The sequence below is a fragment of the Prosopis cineraria genome, unplaced genomic scaffold (assembly GCF_029017545.1).
Source record: "Prosopis cineraria cultivar Desert tree isolate PC_DT_omini unplaced genomic scaffold, ASM2901754v1 PC1, whole genome shotgun sequence".
In the NCBI taxonomy this organism is placed as follows: Eukaryota; Viridiplantae; Streptophyta; class Magnoliopsida; order Fabales; family Fabaceae; genus Prosopis; species Prosopis cineraria.
This window is the reverse complement of record NW_026555332.1, coordinates 17,017,743-17,036,411: the sequence shown is the minus strand read 5'-3', so window position 1 is coordinate 17,036,411 and position 18,669 is coordinate 17,017,743. Positions and strand designations below refer to the sequence as shown.

The window sequence follows — 18,669 nt, the reverse complement described above, 5'->3', positions numbered from 1 at the left end:
AAACAACCGTCAAATAAAATACAGACATACTTGACGGTTATTAGTAAACAAGCATCAAGTAATTAACTTTTTTATTTTTCCTTTTGAACCATATATTTGACACTTTTTTACAAATAACCGTCAAGTCCTTTGAAATATACTTGACGGTTGTTGTAAAACAAGCGTCAAATATATTTGTAAAAAAATCAAATCTGGGATGCATATATATTTGACGGTTATGCCAATATAACTGTCAAATATATACTAAATACTTGACGGTTGTTTTGAAACAACCGTCAAGTATTTAACGCCTTTTTTATTTGTCATTTTTCACTTATAACCGTCAAATATAAGCCGTCATATTTAGCTTATTCTGTTGTAGTGCCCCCACAGCCATCAATGGTGACTCAATGCACTAAAAGATAGAAAAAATTGTGATTTGCAGTTCGTGTATCAATGACCAAAACTTCTACACTTAGCCACACTGGTGATGGTCAAAAATGACAGAGTGACGATCGAAGAAACAAGAAAGAAAAGATAGAGAAGATGCTGTTGCTCCAAGGGTTTTGCATAGGTTTTTTTAATTCAAATCAAACAAAGGGTAAAATTATACTTTTGCTCTCAAGAAAAATTACAATAAGGTCTTTTAGGCTTGTCGTGCAATATCAAAATTTTTCAAACTTAAAGTACAATATTTTGTGTTTTCAGGGCCCTTCGTGCGATTCTCTCTTTTAAAAATTTTGAGATGATATTGCTCTTGTTAAAAGATAAAAATACCTAGTATTCTTTTTAAAAAAATTTTAGAACATTTTTTCCCCTCAATCGAATGTATAAATATATTAATGTATAAGATATCTAATTTTTTATATAATGTTTATCTTTTCTTCTATATATCTTCGGCATTTTAATGATTGCGTGTGTGTAAAGATTTTATAGTCATGATTTATAATTTGATTAGAGGATTTTAAGATTGTTGATCCTAGTGGTTCAAATTGTTGTTGACCACCCTTCATAGGCCTGCTAATTATTTAGGCAAGAGAAGAGACAGAGATTGCTAGAGAAAATATGTAGATAGAGGATTTAAAATGTTCATTAATTTTTTCTTTTTTCTTTTCTTTTGGAGGGTTTAAAGTGGAAAGAGATGATCTGAAGTAATATGGAATTATATATTTCTCATACTTCAAGCTCAATCACCTTTTGCAATTATTTTTTTCAATACGGATTAAAATTACTTAATTTTAGTAGCATTTTAATACATCCAAATGACAAATAATATGAAAATGACCTTTAAGAGTCAGCTGCATAAATCAGTTTGCTGCTAGCAGAATAGTACTTTATTTTAAAACTAAGATTTGACTTTTTTTTGATAAAAAGGATCACTATATTAAAAAGAAAGAAAGTTAAAAAGTAAAGTAGTCCAAATTAATTTAACATTTGTAACTGAAAAGCACCAATTTCTTGATAATTTAGAGCCTATTTGAATTTTAGTTGGGTATAATTGATTGTGAAAATAATTGATTAATATAGTTAATTTTAATCATAATTGATTATGTTATAAGGCAATCTATTTGAATACTGTTTCTCTAAAATTAATTTTAACATAATTAAATATGTTTGGATAATTTAGTCATAATTAATTTTAATTGTGCAAATTACCATAAAGGATATTTCTTTTTAAAATTAAATTATTGATAAATTTGTATATAATATTATTAAATTTTTTAAATTTATATAAGAAGTAAAATATATTATTTAAATTATATATCTCATTAATTATAAAAATTTAAATTATATTAATATCAATAATTTAATCAATAATTTAATTTATATAAATAAATAACTTAATATATCTTAGTTCAAATAAATTTAATAAAATAGAAAGATTTAATTATTAAATAACAAACATCAATTTTTCAATAACTAATAAAGATAATAAGATACAAGTTAATCTCTAATAACATCACGGATATGAGCCATATCTGATGAAAATGTTAAGCATTGTCTTAAAATTTTGGCAACATAAAAAGTGTAGTAATGTAAGAAGTGTTGTGTTTTTCTTATAATTTTTTTTGGGCCTTTCTTGTAACTTTCGCACATGCTGTTTGATTAATTTTTTTCATTCTCTCTCATGCAAGCTCAGAAGCTCACAGATATGGCTTAATCAAAACATCAATTTTTCAGAAAAAAAATTGATTGTCTACTTAAACAGGTGTTTGGGTAATCTTTTGAAAAGTCAATTCTTAAAAGATAGATTTTACAGCTAATCTAAACAAGCAGTTGGAAAGATGGTGTACATAAAGTGTCCGTTTGAATTTTAGTTGGGTATAATAAATTATGAAAATAATTGATTAAGTGGTAGATTTTAATCATAATTGATTATGTTATAACGTAATATGTTTGGATACTGTTTTTCTAAAATTAATTTTAATATAATTAAAGATGTTTGCATAATTTAATCAGAATTAATTTTTAGCTATATAAATTACTATATAATTTAATTTTTAAATACTAAATATTAATTTTTAAAGATACAAAATTTAAATTTTATTAAGAAAAAAAGAGAAAAGAATAGAGTCTGATTTTATTTTTATTAAATTATGTTCTTTTTTTGTAATTTTTGCTTGGGCCTATCTTTGTAATTTCCCCAAAATTTTTGGCAAGCGTTCCTCCATACGCTCAGCTTTGCGAAAAAATCAATTTTTTTGAAAAAGCGCCGTTTGGATAATTTCATACAAAATCAATTTTTCTCCCTGAAAAAATCAATTAATGTGCCATTCAAACACACGCTTTGAGAACTTGATTAAAATAAAATAAATTATATGTACATACTTTAAAATTTAAAAAAAAACTATAAAGACTTGTAGATAAATTTTTAGAAAAGTGACAATAAAAACCCCCATTAAAATATGTAAATGAAAAATAGGTTGAAATTTCATAATTCTTTTGAAATCCCTTAATAACTTTCTGACATTAATGATTTTATATTAAATAACTAAATTTTCTGTTGTTAAAAGTAAAAAATAATGGGTTCAAATAAGTGTGATTTTTTATTCAATTTTTATTGTTCAAAGAAAAAAGTTGTGATTGCTTAAACAAAAATTATAATTAGTTATTTTCAAAACTTAAATTGCAATAATCAAAGAAATTTTAAATAAAAAGTTTTAATTTTTTATTCAACTCTTGCTATTTAAAGAATGAAAGTTGTGATATCAAAAAAATATTTAATATAATTATATTATTATTTAAAGTTAATTATAAAAATAAAAGCACTTGTTTTTATGATATTAATTTTTTTAATATGCATAAAATAGTTAAAAATATCTAATAATAATAATATCAAACAATCATGGGAAAATGACAATCAAGTCCTAAAACATTAATTTTATATCAGTTAAGTCCCAACTAATTCTAAAAGGCCAATGAAGTCCCAGGGTCCTTAAGTGGTATTTTGATGTCACAGGAAAAGACCGAAACACCCTTCTTCAAGTGAAATGCTCAGTTTCTTCTCTGCCTGAAGGAGTTCACTGTGTGCGACGCAAGTAGCTCTATTCTCTGGGTTAGGCTTCTTGAACCGAACAAGTTCCTTGTGTGCGATGCAACGAGATCTCTTCTTTGGGTCAGGCTTCTTAAACCAAAATAGTTCCTTATGTGCAACGCGACCGAATCTCTTCTCTGGGTCAGCCTTCTTGAACTGAACGAGTTCCCTGTGTGCGACGCGACTAGATCTCTTCTCTGGGTCAGCCTTCTTGAAGTAAGTCTGAAAAGCAAGCTTGGTTTCTTCTCTATCTTGCTGACGATCTCTGCCTTACTGCCTGGCTGAAGTTTGTGAGTCTTTTGATCTCTGTTTCACGTTGCTCACATCACATACTTAACATTTGAACTTGTAATGCCTTTCAATGAATTAGCAGTTTTAGTTAATGAAAATCCTATATGAACAAATTGATAGGGGAGGAATACAGCAAAGGGATTCAAGGTATGTTGCAAGGGATGCAGGCATAGTTACTGCTAAGGCCACGAATCAAGTTTTGTGTGCAAAAGACTTTGATTTTTTTAATATCCACTCAAGACCTAAGATTTTTTTTAGGTCAGTAGAATTAAATTATTGGTGGTGAACATTGAATGGGTGATTGGCAACTGAATTTGCTTTGGGTTTAAATCCTACCTTTATTTGTGTTTGACCCAAAAAAAAAAGTCCTACCATTATTTGTGAAAAATGGTGCTTTGATGAAAGTTCTCATAATTTTTTATTTTGTTCCTTTGCTTGTATTTTGGATTGAGTTTTATCATCGATGTATTAGTCTTTATTTCCAAAAAAATGACAGGGAATTTAAAAATAAAAATAATGATGATGTATTTTTAAACACCACGGCCATGTTTGATATAAATGATTGAAGTTGCAATAGCAATTAAAATAACCTTTATGTTTATGCTGCCATTGTGGATTAAAGCTATGCAATAGCTACTAGAAAGTCATACTACATACTTCAGTTTGCTATTTCTTTAGGACAGCTATATGGAACTGCTATATATATATAGGTTTTAGAGTCCTTAATAATTAGGATGCCTACACTCCAAAAGTTGCCTAACCTAAATGTCTCTCTTTTATTTAGACATTTTTTTAATCAGAGCATAGACTTGAAGCAAGAGGAGTGCTTTCTAACTCTAGTTCTAATGACATTTAAATGACCTTTGGATGAGAGATGGGGCTATGTTTTAAGCTAAAGTAAAAATATGATGTTTATGGATTTAATTTTCAAAAGCTAGCTGTGTGTGTGTTTATTATATCTATGTGGTGTGTGTTTAAGAGGATTCCTAGCATTTGTATTGGGATGATATTTGTAATGATATGGCTTGGGACTATAATCACTGCGTATACATGTCCTTTAGTTTAGCTTATATGTAATCACAATAGCTTGAGGTTTCATTTTAGGCATGGAAAATGCGTTTACATGAAATTCCAATTCTTCAAGCCAACAATCACCGCCTACTAATGTTGGAGCCTATCATAAAACTGTCAACATGTATACTCAAGCATCCTAAAACTGTTTCTTTCACTACCATCCAAATGCTTTAATTTACATGTTAAACAGTTTGATTAATTGATTTGAAAGACTGCATAGTTCACATTTACTTTGAAAACTCCTGATCTCATAATTTTCACATGAAAATGTCACCGTTGATACTTGCACAAAGTTCATTGTGGACCAATCCCATGGAATCCAAATGATATCATTCTTTAGCTTTACACTTAACTAGTGCTACTTTTAGGAAAAAAAAAGAGCTAGTGCTACTTAATTTACAAAAATCACTAAGATTATGTTAATTAACTGAAATATAATAGTCATATTGCTCAAAACAAAAGATATAATTTCTAGCATTTCATTTTGCTTGCATGCTTTTTTGACCACTCACAGTTGTTCCTCGTTTTTGTGATATCCGAATCAATTAAATAGCATGAAAAGTAAAAGCCAGACAATAAGACAGAATGGAGGGAATTTGGCTAAATTAAAAGCTGCCACCCTGCATGTTCACTATTCCATGTCAGTGTATATGTATGTGGTGTGTTTTTGGGTGTAACATTTGGCTGAATCTGTTTCATTTCCTTTTATTGCAGACCAGAAAAAAGTAATTTGCATCTGAGATACTAAGAAATTATGGACAACAAGAAAGCTACAACAAAAAAAAGTCTGGATACGACAACTTTAAGAAAGAGTTTCTTAAAAAAAATGAAGGAAAATTTAGTGGTCTAATAGAAGCCAATGACTCAATGAGAGAAAGTTGGCGAAAATTATCAAATGCTGAACAAGAAAGATATAGAAACATGGCTTCGTTAGATAGACGAGGCAAGGAATCAGCATCTTGTTCCACGGCAACGGTATCACTCACTTTTATTTATTCTAAATTAATGAGGTTTTTTAGTATGATTGTTATGCATTGTATGGTGTTATATTATTCTTCTTGGTTTGTAGGTTTCATTTAATACGTGTTGCTCTCCTGGCTAGTTCAAGGAAGTTGTGGAATACATATCCAAACATAAAAGGTTATGTACCAAGGTCAAGAAAATGAGGTTCTAATCTCTCTTGGATTTTAAATTTAATAAGCTACCGAGAAAGTTATGTGAACAAGTAATTGCTGCTTTTGACACACCAACCTTAACACTTAGAATTAGAGGGATGAAATTAAGTGTTGATGGAAAGGATGTGCACACTATCTTAGGTGTGCCTTATGGTGGGAAAGCTATTTTTTTAGATGATGACAGCGAAGCATGTCAAGCATTAAAGAAGAATTATCTTGGCAAACCCTTCACTGAGTTGAAGAGTATGGTAATATCCGGCAGGGCTAAAATTTTTTTTGAAATGGTGTTTTTGTTATTCACTTTTAGAACATTTCTTTATCCCACAACAAGTACAACTGTTAGTATGAGCAGTATTAAAAGTTTGAGTGGGAAGAAAAATGTTCAAGAGTATGATTGGTCATCTTTTGTGTTGTCGGAGCTTATTAGAGAAATTTCGACTTATAAGACAGCATTAAGGAGTGGAGGAAGGAAGAAGAATGTAGGAGGATGCTTATTTTTCTTATTGGTAAAGACTATTTAAAATCCTTCTATATTTTGTTCCAATTTATTTGTTATTGATTAGATTATAATTATCCTTTTGGTGCAGATATTTTACATGCACCACTTTCCATTAGGCCTAACATAGTCAATAGATGGTGGAATGCTTGTGATGCATTTGTGGAACTAACACATGGTGCAAAAACGGGTTAAGCTAGAAAAAGAAAGCATCCACGGCATTCTTTATGGTGGTCAGGCTAATGAAGTGTCTGAAGTTTTACCTCCACTTGCAACGATAACTCACCCGGTATATAAATGTTTATAATTTATTATCTATGTTTTGGTTTTCACTTACTTAATAAGCTTGGTGTTGAAACTTGGTTAGGGTGTGAGGGAGATATACGAAGAATTTTCACAATATGCCAATACATTTGCAAGTAAAGTGCTGAAGTTGCAATAAAGTCTTAACCAGCTTCAAATATCTGATAGTAATCATGTGGGTTGGCAAACCAAGCGAAGAAGAAGTAGAGGAAGAGGAATATGGAGATAAAAATGAAGCTGAAGAGATGATGAAGATGGAGACAAGAGCAAAGATGAATCTGAAGATGCACATGAAGCTGGGGATGAAGATGAGGATGACGATGGACATGAAATTGCAGCTGGAGCTGGATCTAAAGAAGATGAAGATGAAGGCTCCAATAGTAAGGAAGAAAGTGATGAAAGACAAGATGGTAAGAAGAGGAGGAGAACAGATGAAAGCCCAATGGTTCGAAGGTCTGAGAGGAAAAGGGTTGAGGTAAATTGGTCACCTTTTTTAAAAGAACCAATACAAGAGAGAATTACAAAAGAATAACAAATATATGAATATTGCATTAGGCGGACTAATCAAGCAGAGGGTGAAGAGCAAGTAATGTGATATTACTTTTCGATAATCATGGTGCATTATGATTGATATAATAACACTTTTTTTGATAGGTGTGTCGTTGAGATGTACAATTACTACTTAACTAGGGCTGAATGCCAAAGTCTTGGTCCTAAAAAATGGATAAGTACAGCGGTATGTCTAATAGTTTTAATTAATTAGTTGCTTAATTGGATAGCACATTGAGTATTGGATGTGGTCCTTGTAGGTCATGAGCATGGTCACAAAAGTGATGGTTGGTGAGCAACTTCGTGAAGGGAAGGTGCGGAGGTACATATTTGATTCAGAATTTATGGCCACCCTAAGGGATAAAAAGTTAAGATGGTCTGTCTTTGAGGATGCAAAGATGCTCATGCCCGACCAACTTGGATATAACCTTAGAAATTGTGATTACCTCTTCTTGCCCATGCTTGTGTTCAATCACTAGTTTTGTTATTGTGCTGATTTAAAAAATGATAAGTTTTTCATCCTTGATTCATTGGCTGGGAAGTTATTTAAAGAGAAGAAGATGATGGCCGGATTTATAGTATGCTTTATTAGTGCTTTTGCATAACTACTTTAGGTTACTTAAATTTTTAGATGGGAATGGTTATCTAACTCTGAAACTATTTGTAGAGAACTAGCATAATTGAGTTGTTACAAGCATGTGACCCCGAGAGATATGGAGAGGATTTTTAGATGGAGATGATATTTGAAGAACTTCCCAAACAGAGTAATGTGTAAGTAACTATCTATGAAAACAACTACCTTTTAATGTATTCATTTCTAGTAGAAAATTTGCCTTACCTCAATTGCTCATATTTGTAGAGATGATTGTGGGGTATATGTGATAAAGTACTGTACAGAATGGGATGGTAGACGTAGAAAAGGAGGACTGAACATGGAAGACTTTTCAAACGTATGTATATGTGATCCATAATCTTTCTAATTTTTTTCTTCCAATTATCAATGTGAAACTTAAACTTTCTTTATATTTTTTTAGGAACAACTGAGACAGTTTAGGGTGGATGTGGTGTGGTGGCTGGTAAATCACACGAGAAATGAAGTAAGAAACAAAGCATTTGCCTTTGTCTCAGCAGCTAGTCGACCAAAGAGGGCAGGAAAGAAGTGTAGATGAATTTTTAATCTGTGATATGTTTTCATCATTAATCTTTGATGGGTGTGATGCATTTGCCTCGCTGAAGGTCCTGCTCCTCATCAACGTTCACCATTCTGATTTTGTAGAAATTGCCTCTTCTTCAATTTTTTCCCTCACGTGTTTTAGCTAAAGGTGGACTATGTAATTTGTACAAGTGAGGACATGCTCAATTGAATTTGAAGCTGTATCCAAAATTTAGGGCTTATAAGAATATTTTTACCAATACATTGCAGGGCGTATAAGAATAGAATTTTTGGCTGCAAATTTAGGCTGGCCTTTGTGGGATATGCTTGATTAATTTTGTATCCAAAACATGTTATTTGATCAAAATTTGGTCACATGTATGCATTTTACCTAACTGAATTATGATTTTGTGTAAACAAGATTGCCAACACCTTCATTTGAATTTTATATCACAAGTACTAATTAATACTTATTATTTTCAACAAATTAAAATAACATGTATTTCCTGCCAATTGATACAGCCGGGCTGCTATTTATATTACTTTAATCATATGGTGATCCAATTCAATGTAACAAATGAATCATGCAATTTTCTAAATAAAACACTCGTTGTGACTATCAAGCAAGCTGAACAAGCAGCCAAATCAATTATATATAGCCAATGTCGCAATTGTGTGTCAAAATTTTAGGTGGGGTAAGTAATGAATTCTCAACAAAGTTATTATTTCAGGACAAAGCTCCAATAATTTGCAAGTGAGAAATCAAATTTTGCAATACCCTTAGAAACAATTTGCAACTGGTACTCCAAATTTTGGATCGAAAAACTATTAAATTCGTTGAAGAGTCAACTCCTTTAGGACAAAGCTCCAGTAATTTGCAAGTGAGAAATCAAATTTTGCGATGCCCTTAGAAACAATTTGCAACTGGCACTCTAAATTTTGGATCGAAAAACTATTAAATTCGTTGAAGAGTTAACTCCTTTAGGACAAAGCTCCAGCAATTTGCAAGTGAGAAATCAAATTTTGCAATGCCCTTAGAAACAATTTGCAACTGGTACTCCAAATTTTGGATCGAAGAACTATTAAATTCGTTAAAGAGTTAACTCCTTTAGGACAAAGCTCCAGTAATTTGCAAGTGAGAAACCAAATTTTGCAATGCCCTTAGAAACAATTTGCAACTGGTACTCCAAATTTTGGATCGAAGAACTATTAAATTCATTGAAGAGTTAACTCCTTTAGGACAAAGCTCCAGTAATTTGCAAGTGAGAAACCAAATTTTGCAATGCTCTTAGAAACAATTTGCAACTGGTACTCCAAATTTTGGATCGAAGAACTATTAAATTTGTTGAAGAGTTAAATCCTTTAGGACAAAGCTCCAATAATTTGTAAGTGAGAAACTAAATTTTGCAATTCCCTTAAAAACAATTTGCAAATGGTACTTCAAATTTTGGATTGAAGAACTATTAAATTCGTTGAAGAGTTAAATCCTTTAGGACAAAGCTCCAGTAATTTACAAGTGAGAAACCAAATTTTGCAATGTCCTTAGAAACAATTTGTAACTACTACTCGAAATTTTGGATCGAAGAACTATTGAATTCGTGGAAGTATTTTGCAATTTAGACACCAAATTTTGCAAATTCCTTACAAAAAATTGGCAACTCATACATGAAATTTTGGATCATCGAACTAGAAGATATGAACTGTTCATGTAAGAAACATGTATTAATTCATCTAATGCATCTGCACATATCAGCTGTCCACATAGATAAAGGCATGAACTTGGATTTACAAACGAAGGGTTGCTATGTACCAAAAAAACCCCTAATACTACCAATATATATCTATATAAACCTATACATGTCAACCAAATCCAAGTTGATCTAGTCTCATGTTATAGAAACATTAACTTGGATTTACAAAACAGAGGCTGCTATATGCCAAAAAGAAATCTCTAAAACAACCATTATGTTTATGTCACCCAAATCCAAGTTCATGTGGTAACCCATTTACAATAACATCAACTTGGATTTGGATTTCTACACCTCTTCCTCGTATGACCTGCTTCATGGCAGCGAGAACAATGATAAACCTTCTTTTGTTAATGTTGAAACTCGATCCTCACATGACGAGGTCTGCCAGTTGGTCGAAATGTTCTAGGAGGCAGCAAAAAGGTTTGTTTCATGAGCTGAGATACTGTTAACGCATTTGGCTTTGGCATGTCATGGGTCTTAACAGGATGCATAGTGCTACTGTATATTTTCTCTTGTGAGCTATGAAGATAACATTCCTCGAAATAGTTATACACATTACCATGCACTTCTTTAATGGCTGCACAAGCATATGGGCAAGGAATGCTAAACATTTGCCAAACTTTGCATGTGCATTCCTTTAGTATCAGATTCACACATACATCTCCACATGATGTCCGAACCAATGCAATATGTGAGCCATGCAGCTGAACTATCATAACTTCTACCCTAAAAATATTTTCCTTCAACTTTGCTTCAACATTGGGACCAACTATGCTTTTCCACTTACTCATGGCTGCCTTACTTGCAAAAAATTTCTTGCTCAACTTGTCCCTATGCTCATTTATAAGAACACATATATTATGCCTCCTCTCCTCAAGAATCCATGCATTGAATGATTCGGCCAAGTTGGTTGTTATCTTATCCCATCTTCAAAATGGGAACAACGATAGTGCCCACCGATCAACATCGCCTTGATTTTCAACCCATCTTGCTAATTATGGAGAGAACATCCTCAAATTTCTCATGGCTATATGAAATTCGTGCTCATGCCTTGCATAGGCAATGTAATCAAGCAACTTTAGTGCCTCTTCTTTGCTGTTCCTTCCCATTCCCCTACAAACTTTGTTAAACTCAGAGCTAAAATTCTCCTTAACATGTCGATAGTAAAATGCATGTCTATCACCACCAAATATGGCTCTAACAGCACCAATAATAGCATTATTTCTATCAGAAACAATAGTTACCTGTAGCAAACCAAGGATATCTTTAATATTTTGAAGAAACCAAGTCCAATATCATGAGTTTCACTCCCAACTACTGCAAAAGCTAATGGAAACAACTCATTATCGGCACCGTATGTTGAAGCTGCTAGTAAGGTGCCTTGATAAGGACCATTGAGAAAACATCCATCCACCTATAAAATAGGCCTAGCCCCAAGCAAGAATCCTTTAATGGAACAACCATATGCAATAAATAAATGTTCAAATCTATTGTTCTCAGAAGCCACCCATTTTGCTACAGTGTCAGCATCAGTCTCCATTAGTCTATTACACAACCAAGGAACAAGCATATATGATTGGTCAGGAAGCCCATTTATTTCTACCAATGCCCTTTCTTTTGCTCTTAAAGCTTGACGATAAGTTAAACTTATGCCATAGTCTCTATATATGTCAGCTTTGATTTCATTGGGTCTTTTATCCACATTAGACCTTACTATGTCATCAATTATAGACGAAGTCAGTGTACAACTTGTATTGTAAGAAACTTCAAGGTCTTCTTGGGTAGAATGTAAGTGCTCATTCTTGAAAGTTGTTACATGAAGTAAGGGCATAGACTTCCTTAATGAATATGCTGTTATCTTCCATTGACATCCTTTTACCTTGCAAACTGAAATTATTTTATTTGTGTCGTTCTTCATAAATTTAAATTCAAACTTGTGTGCAATATTATACTTGTAGATTGCTTGTCTACAATCATCAGCACTCGCAAAAATCTGCCCAGGTTCTACTAGCAAATCCTTCCACTTTATTACATTTAGCTTAGGCATTGGTGTTGGGATACTTTGTATTGCACATGGTAGAACTTCAAGATCTTGTGTAGCATGTGAATTCTCAGCTGAAGATCCTACTCTGTATTTTCATTCAAATCATATTTATTACTACCATCCATATTTATATTAGCACAATATTAATTATACAACTATTAAAAAAACTTACCTATCAATTGAATCTCTTGTTGCCTCTGTACTTTGTTGTATCTTCCCAATTATGTACACATGAGCAAAATTATCATTCAATTTCATTAATTGATTTATCCCTTCATCATCTTTAAGGTCTAAAAGAGCATTGCAATCAAATTTTACTTTGTACTTCAACTCTATTCCATTTAAATCACAATTCAAGCATGATGAAATCAATCTAACAAGTCCTTCAAGAGACATTCCTTCTCTAATCATTCTTCCATTACAACTCCCCCCATCATAATGCATTGTCCCATGCATATCTTTTACAATATCTCCACCAAAATGAAAATAACAAAAAATTTTCTTTACACAACTACTTTCCATCGTACCCAATAATATCAACCTATAAGAAACAAAAAAAATGTAATAATATATCACTTAGAAACAAGTTACTTTTGACATAAGTGATTTTCGCATTAGTCAAACAGTGACAGCGTTTCATCTTAAAATATGGACACTCGATGATAATTTCTTACACTTTCAGTTGCAAAATGTCGAATCTTCATGCCAAATATTTTAGAACGTCAAATAACAAAAAATTCTTTCATGTTCAGTTGCAGAAAATTGTTCCATCTTTTTCCTTACGAAAGCCATTTTGCAAGAAATCAAACCTTCATGAAGTAAACCTTTTTGTTCAAATGAAAGGATTTGCAAAAAAAAAAACCTGTCTACACGCACCAGCACAAAACCTTAAGCTTCCTTGAGTCAATAATTAAGGCAACTCCACCTCTTCCAAGCATAACTCTATTTCAGGAATGGGTACTCTTTAACGTACAGCTCTACCTCTTACATGCACCTCTCATTAATGGCGGGAAAGAGACAAACCGAGAGGGAAATGTTGGAGATGATGAGTGTACATGTTATATTTACTCATAGGGGCATTTTCATCATTTCTTTCATAATTCTGATTGGGGAAAAACAACATGGGACTTGATTGGCCTTTTAGAATTTGTTGGGACTTAACTGATATAAAATTGGTCTTTTGGGACTTAATTGTCATTTTTCCAACAATCATTGAAGAGGAGGGGGTGGGGGGAGGTGGAGTTGGATTCAACCCAATTCATTAGCACCATCGCGGATGAATCACAATTAAATCCTTCCTTGCTTGGGTTGGCTCTCTCTCTCTCTCTCTCTCTCTCTCTAATCAATATTTTGATATAAAAATCTAAAAATTAAGGAGATTAATTTAGTAGAAAAAGTTAACCCCTCATTATATGGTGAATTAAAGTTTAAATTTTTATTAAAAGAGGTACCTATATTTAATATTTGATAGTGTCTCAAATAAGATTGTTTCTAATAAAAAGATATCCTATACTTGTGGGTAACCAAAAAATATTACATCTAAAATACCATTTAGGGTTAGATCTAGTAAAATAGGTTAGTTTTTCATAAAATAGCAAACAAAAGTTTGAATTTTTCGTGGGGAGGGATGCCCACATTTAGTGTCTAATAATATCTTCAATAGGATTATTTCTCATAGAAGGATACTCATAGGTTAAAAAAAATATACTTTCTCCTTTAAAAAATGTAAGGCATTTTTAATTAAATTTCACCTTCTAATAAAGTAGTTACCTACTTTTTAATTAATCTTATTTTTTCATATTTACTCATATTAAATACTTTACAATAAACATAAAGTTATTGTCAATAGGGGCTCTTTTGAAAAAAAAAAGGCAATGATTACACCTCAAAAGACTAAAAATGCCTTATATTTTACATAAAATTTCTTAAAAAATGCCTTACATTTTTAAATAGATGGAGTATATATATAATATATACAACTCATAATAAGAATAAAGTGATATATGAATGACAATCAAAATTTAAACCTTCATAATATAAAGATAGAAACAAAATACTGTTCTAATCCGCATAAAATTCAAATCTTCATGAGGAGTTGAATTGACAAATTGGATTTTTTAAGTCTGGTTTTAAAATTGAAACACTGAAAGTCATGATTAATAAAAATCAGAAATGATCAGAATTCAAAGTAGTCAAGAATTGATAAAACTGTATTTTATTTTTATATAACATTATTACCTATAAAAATTAAAAATGTATTAATTTAATTGTGACCAATTGGATTATCGTGAATAATAAAGTTTAAATTAGTATCTCTGTTGATCCGATGATACTGATCCATCTTCTATTAAAAACATTTATAAATAATGATTTTGAGTAGAATATTATTTTCTTTTAAAAATATTTTTTATTTTGCTTCTAAGAAAAATATTCAATTTCTTGCTTCTTTTTTACCAAAAAAAAAATTCTTTTGCTATCATCATATAATTTTTAGTTGAAAAACAATTTCACCAAACATGTTGAAATATCAAATAATACTTTTTATTTAAGAAAAGAAAAATAGCTTCTTTCTAAAATATCAGTCAAACAAGCAGAAAATTATGAATCAAAGTACTTTGGGAACATGACATGAAAATCTATTTGAATTATCTAAATAATATTTTAATCCCATAAAATGTCATAATTCTCCTGAAATCTCTAAGAACTTTTTTGTCATTAAAAAATTAATATAAAAGACCAAATTACCTTAATTGAAATAAAAATTTCAAGCCTCAGCACAAATATTTGCAAACTTGTGAATTATTATTAAATTCTTGCAATTTTAGGAGCGAAAGTTATGAATATTAGAACAAAATTTATGAATGACAATTGATATTTATAACATTTGAGGAATATCAAGATTTCAAATGTAAATTTGTGAATTGCTATTGAATTCTTACGAATTTAAGATGAAAAATTGTGAATTTTAATACAAAACTTGTGAATAGAAATTGATATTTGTAATACTTGAAGAATATCACGATTTCAAATATGAACTTGTAAATTGTTATTGAATTCTTGTGAATTTAAGAAAAAATATTATAAATCTTAAAACGAAACTTACGAATCAAAAGCGTGAAATATCTGTTCTTATGCTTGGGATTTTTATTTTAATCAAGGATAACTTAGTCTTTTATATTAATTCTTTAATAATAATAAAAAATTTAGAGACTTTAAAAAAATTATGACATTTTGAAGAATTAAAATATCACTTATATAATTTAAAAAAATTTTATTATTATTTTTTCAAATACTTTTGGCCAAAAAGAAAAGAAAAGAAAGAAAGAGAGGACTCAAGGACAAAATGGCACACTTCTACGAGTAAAAATAAAATAACAATATAACTTTATGTGAAATAAACACAACTTATAATCGAAGAAGAACGCTTAAATCAATCCAAAAAAGAATAAATAATCTAATCGTAATGTTTAAGAGACTTAGCTGTAATTAAAAAAATAGCAACTGGAATATGACATGGAAAAGCACTATTCTGAATATATGGAGGTAGAGGATTTAAAATATACATTGATTTTTTCTTTTTTCTTTGTTTTTTTTTTGGAGGGTTTAAAGTGGAAAGAGATTATCTGAAGTAATATGAAATTATATATTTCTCATATATTAAGCTCAATCACCTTTTGCAATTATTATTTTTTTAATAGGGATTAAGATTACTTAATTTTAGTAGCATTTTAATACACCCAAATGACAAATAATATAAAAATGACCTTTAAGAATCAGCTGCATAAATCAGGTTGCTGCTAGCAGAATAGCGCTTTATTTTAATTAACGATTTCTTAATAGTCTACTATACGAAACTAAGATTTGAGTTTTTTTTCGATAAAAAGGATCAATATATTAAAAAAAAAAAGAAAGAAAGTTAAAAAGTACAGTAGTCCAAAAGAAAAATGGATGGACAGTTGAAGTTAATTTAACATTTGTAACTGAAAAGCATTAATTTCCTTATGATTTAGAAATATGGTGCATGTAAAGAAAATGCCTGAATTAGATTTTTTTTTTAAATACATTTTCCATTCTATAAAATTTTGATGATTCTTCCAAGAAAAATTTGAATTTTGTCCAAACCATTGTATCATTCTAACTACTTTGAGATTGATCTGACCTTTGCAGATTGCATGATCATTCCAAAACAAATCTCAGTTAAGAAGAAGAATTGATGGCGAAATTCTAAGATTAGCTGTAAAAAAAATTATTATTTTTTCATTAGTACAATGCAAAACTTGACAAGGAAAATATAAGCAAAGTAATTTGCCAGTCCTCTTAATTTTTCTTGGTTTTAAATTAAGTTCTTGTAAATTATTTTGTTTTAATCAAGTTCTTATAATTTATTTCATTAAATATGTTAATCTGTGAAGGTAATAATTATTAATGAATGATTCATTTTTTCAAAAAAAAAAACACTTTTAAACTTTATATAAAATTTGAATTAATATTTTTGGGCTAAAAAAGAAGAATGTGATTTAATACAATGTTTACATTTTTATTAAATTTTTATAAAAATTTTATATGTATAAAAGCTATTTAGAATACATAACGAAATTATATGATTTTTGATTTTATAAAAATTATGTAATTAATTCTAAAATTATATTTAAACAAAAATATAAAATTTCTTAATTTAATTTTTTTAAAATAAAAAATTTGAGAATTTTAACTTCCAGGGACAAATATGTTTAAACAATCAAACTATGAGTACTTGATTAAAACAAAATAAGCTATACATACCTTTTTTAAAATAAAAAAAACTACAAAGTCTTGTAGATCAATTTTTGAAAAAATGATAATAAAATTCTATTAAAATATGTAAATGACAAACAGGTTGAACTGCTATAATTCTTTTAAAATTCCTTGATATCTTTCTAACATTAATGTTTTTATGTTAAATAACTAAATTTCTTGTTGTTTAAAATAAAAAAATAATGGGTTTAAGTGAAAAGTTGTGATTTCTTGTTCAATTCTTACTATTCAAAGAATAAAAGTTGTGACTGTTTAAATAAAAATTATAATTAGTTATTTTTAAAACTTAAACTTCAATGATCAAAGAAATTTCACATGAAAAGTTATGATTTTTTATTTAATTTTTAATATTCAAAGAATAAAATTATAATTTTTTATTTAATTTTTATTATTCACAGAATTAAAATTGTGATAGGGTCTAGTTATTTTTAGAACTTGTTTATCAATTATAAAAAATTTCATATGAAAAGCTACGTTTCTTGTTCAATTTTTATTATTAACAAAACAAAATTTGTGATTGCTTAAATAAAAGTTGTAATTGAGAAAATGAAGTTAGATTTGTTATTTTTATTTTAAACAAGGGGTAATTTAGTCATTTAACTTGAAATCATAAATGTCAAAAAGGTACCTAGAGAGTTCAAAGAAATTATGATATTTTGAGAAAGCTGATCATGATTTATATATTTTAATGAGATTTTGTTGTAATTTTCCTTAAATTTTTCCTTACTACTTTAGAAGAAAGGTCCTCAAATGTTTTTCCATTTTTCTTTTTTCAATAGACACTATTTTGTTTAACTTACATTGAATGTGTAATGTATAAGTATTTATAAACGTTATCCTTGCTAACAAGCAATCACATGAATAAAAATATATTAGAAAATAAAGAGAAAATATTAATAAAATATCTTTAAAATAATTTAATATCTTATAAGAATCGTGCACATACTTCCTCCAGTTTTATTTGTACGACACCTTCTTAAAGTAATTCTTAATTCAAAATATAGGACACTTTGTAATAATTAAATTATTTTTTAATCTTATCTTTTCTTAATTAATGTAAAGATATTTAATATAATTATATTATTATTTAAAAAAATGATAAAGATGAAAACGTATATCATATTTTTATGATATTAAAAATAATTTTTTAAATATGTATAAAATAATTAAAAATATTTTATAATAATAATCAGAGGAGTAATGAATATTCATTAAAAGTGATGTGTGTGAGAGTGTTTGTGTGAGTGGAAGAGACAAGCATTGGATTCAACCCAATTCATTAGACCCATGACGGAGGAATTACAAAATAAATCCTCCTTTGCTTGGGCCTCTTGGGTTTGGAGTCTAAGACACACACACAGGGTTCAGTTTGACCCATTTGCACGATAATCAATATATTAATGCAAAATCTAAAAACTAACGGAATTAGTCTAGCAAAAAAAAAAAAAAATTAGTCCCTCACAATAATAAATTAAGGTTCAAATTTCTGCTAAAAGAGATGTCCATATTTAATATCTAACAGTGT

General features: G+C 29.6%; 1 protein-coding gene across 1 annotated transcript; it reads right to left on the bottom strand.

The window, feature by feature from the left end:
• Nucleotides 1-10,653: 10,653 nt before the first annotated feature.
• Nucleotides 10,654-12,137, bottom strand: LOC129319368 (uncharacterized). The gene is made up of 4 exons (XM_054964447.1): nt 11,814-12,137; nt 11,625-11,720; nt 11,357-11,550; nt 10,654-11,233 (listed from the first exon to the last, which is right to left on the bottom strand). The coding sequence occupies exons 1-4, from the start codon at nt 12,135-12,137 to the stop codon at nt 10,654-10,656; spliced, it is 1,194 nt and encodes a 397-aa protein (XP_054820422.1).
• Between the last annotated feature and the right edge of the window lie 6,532 nt (nt 12,138-18,669).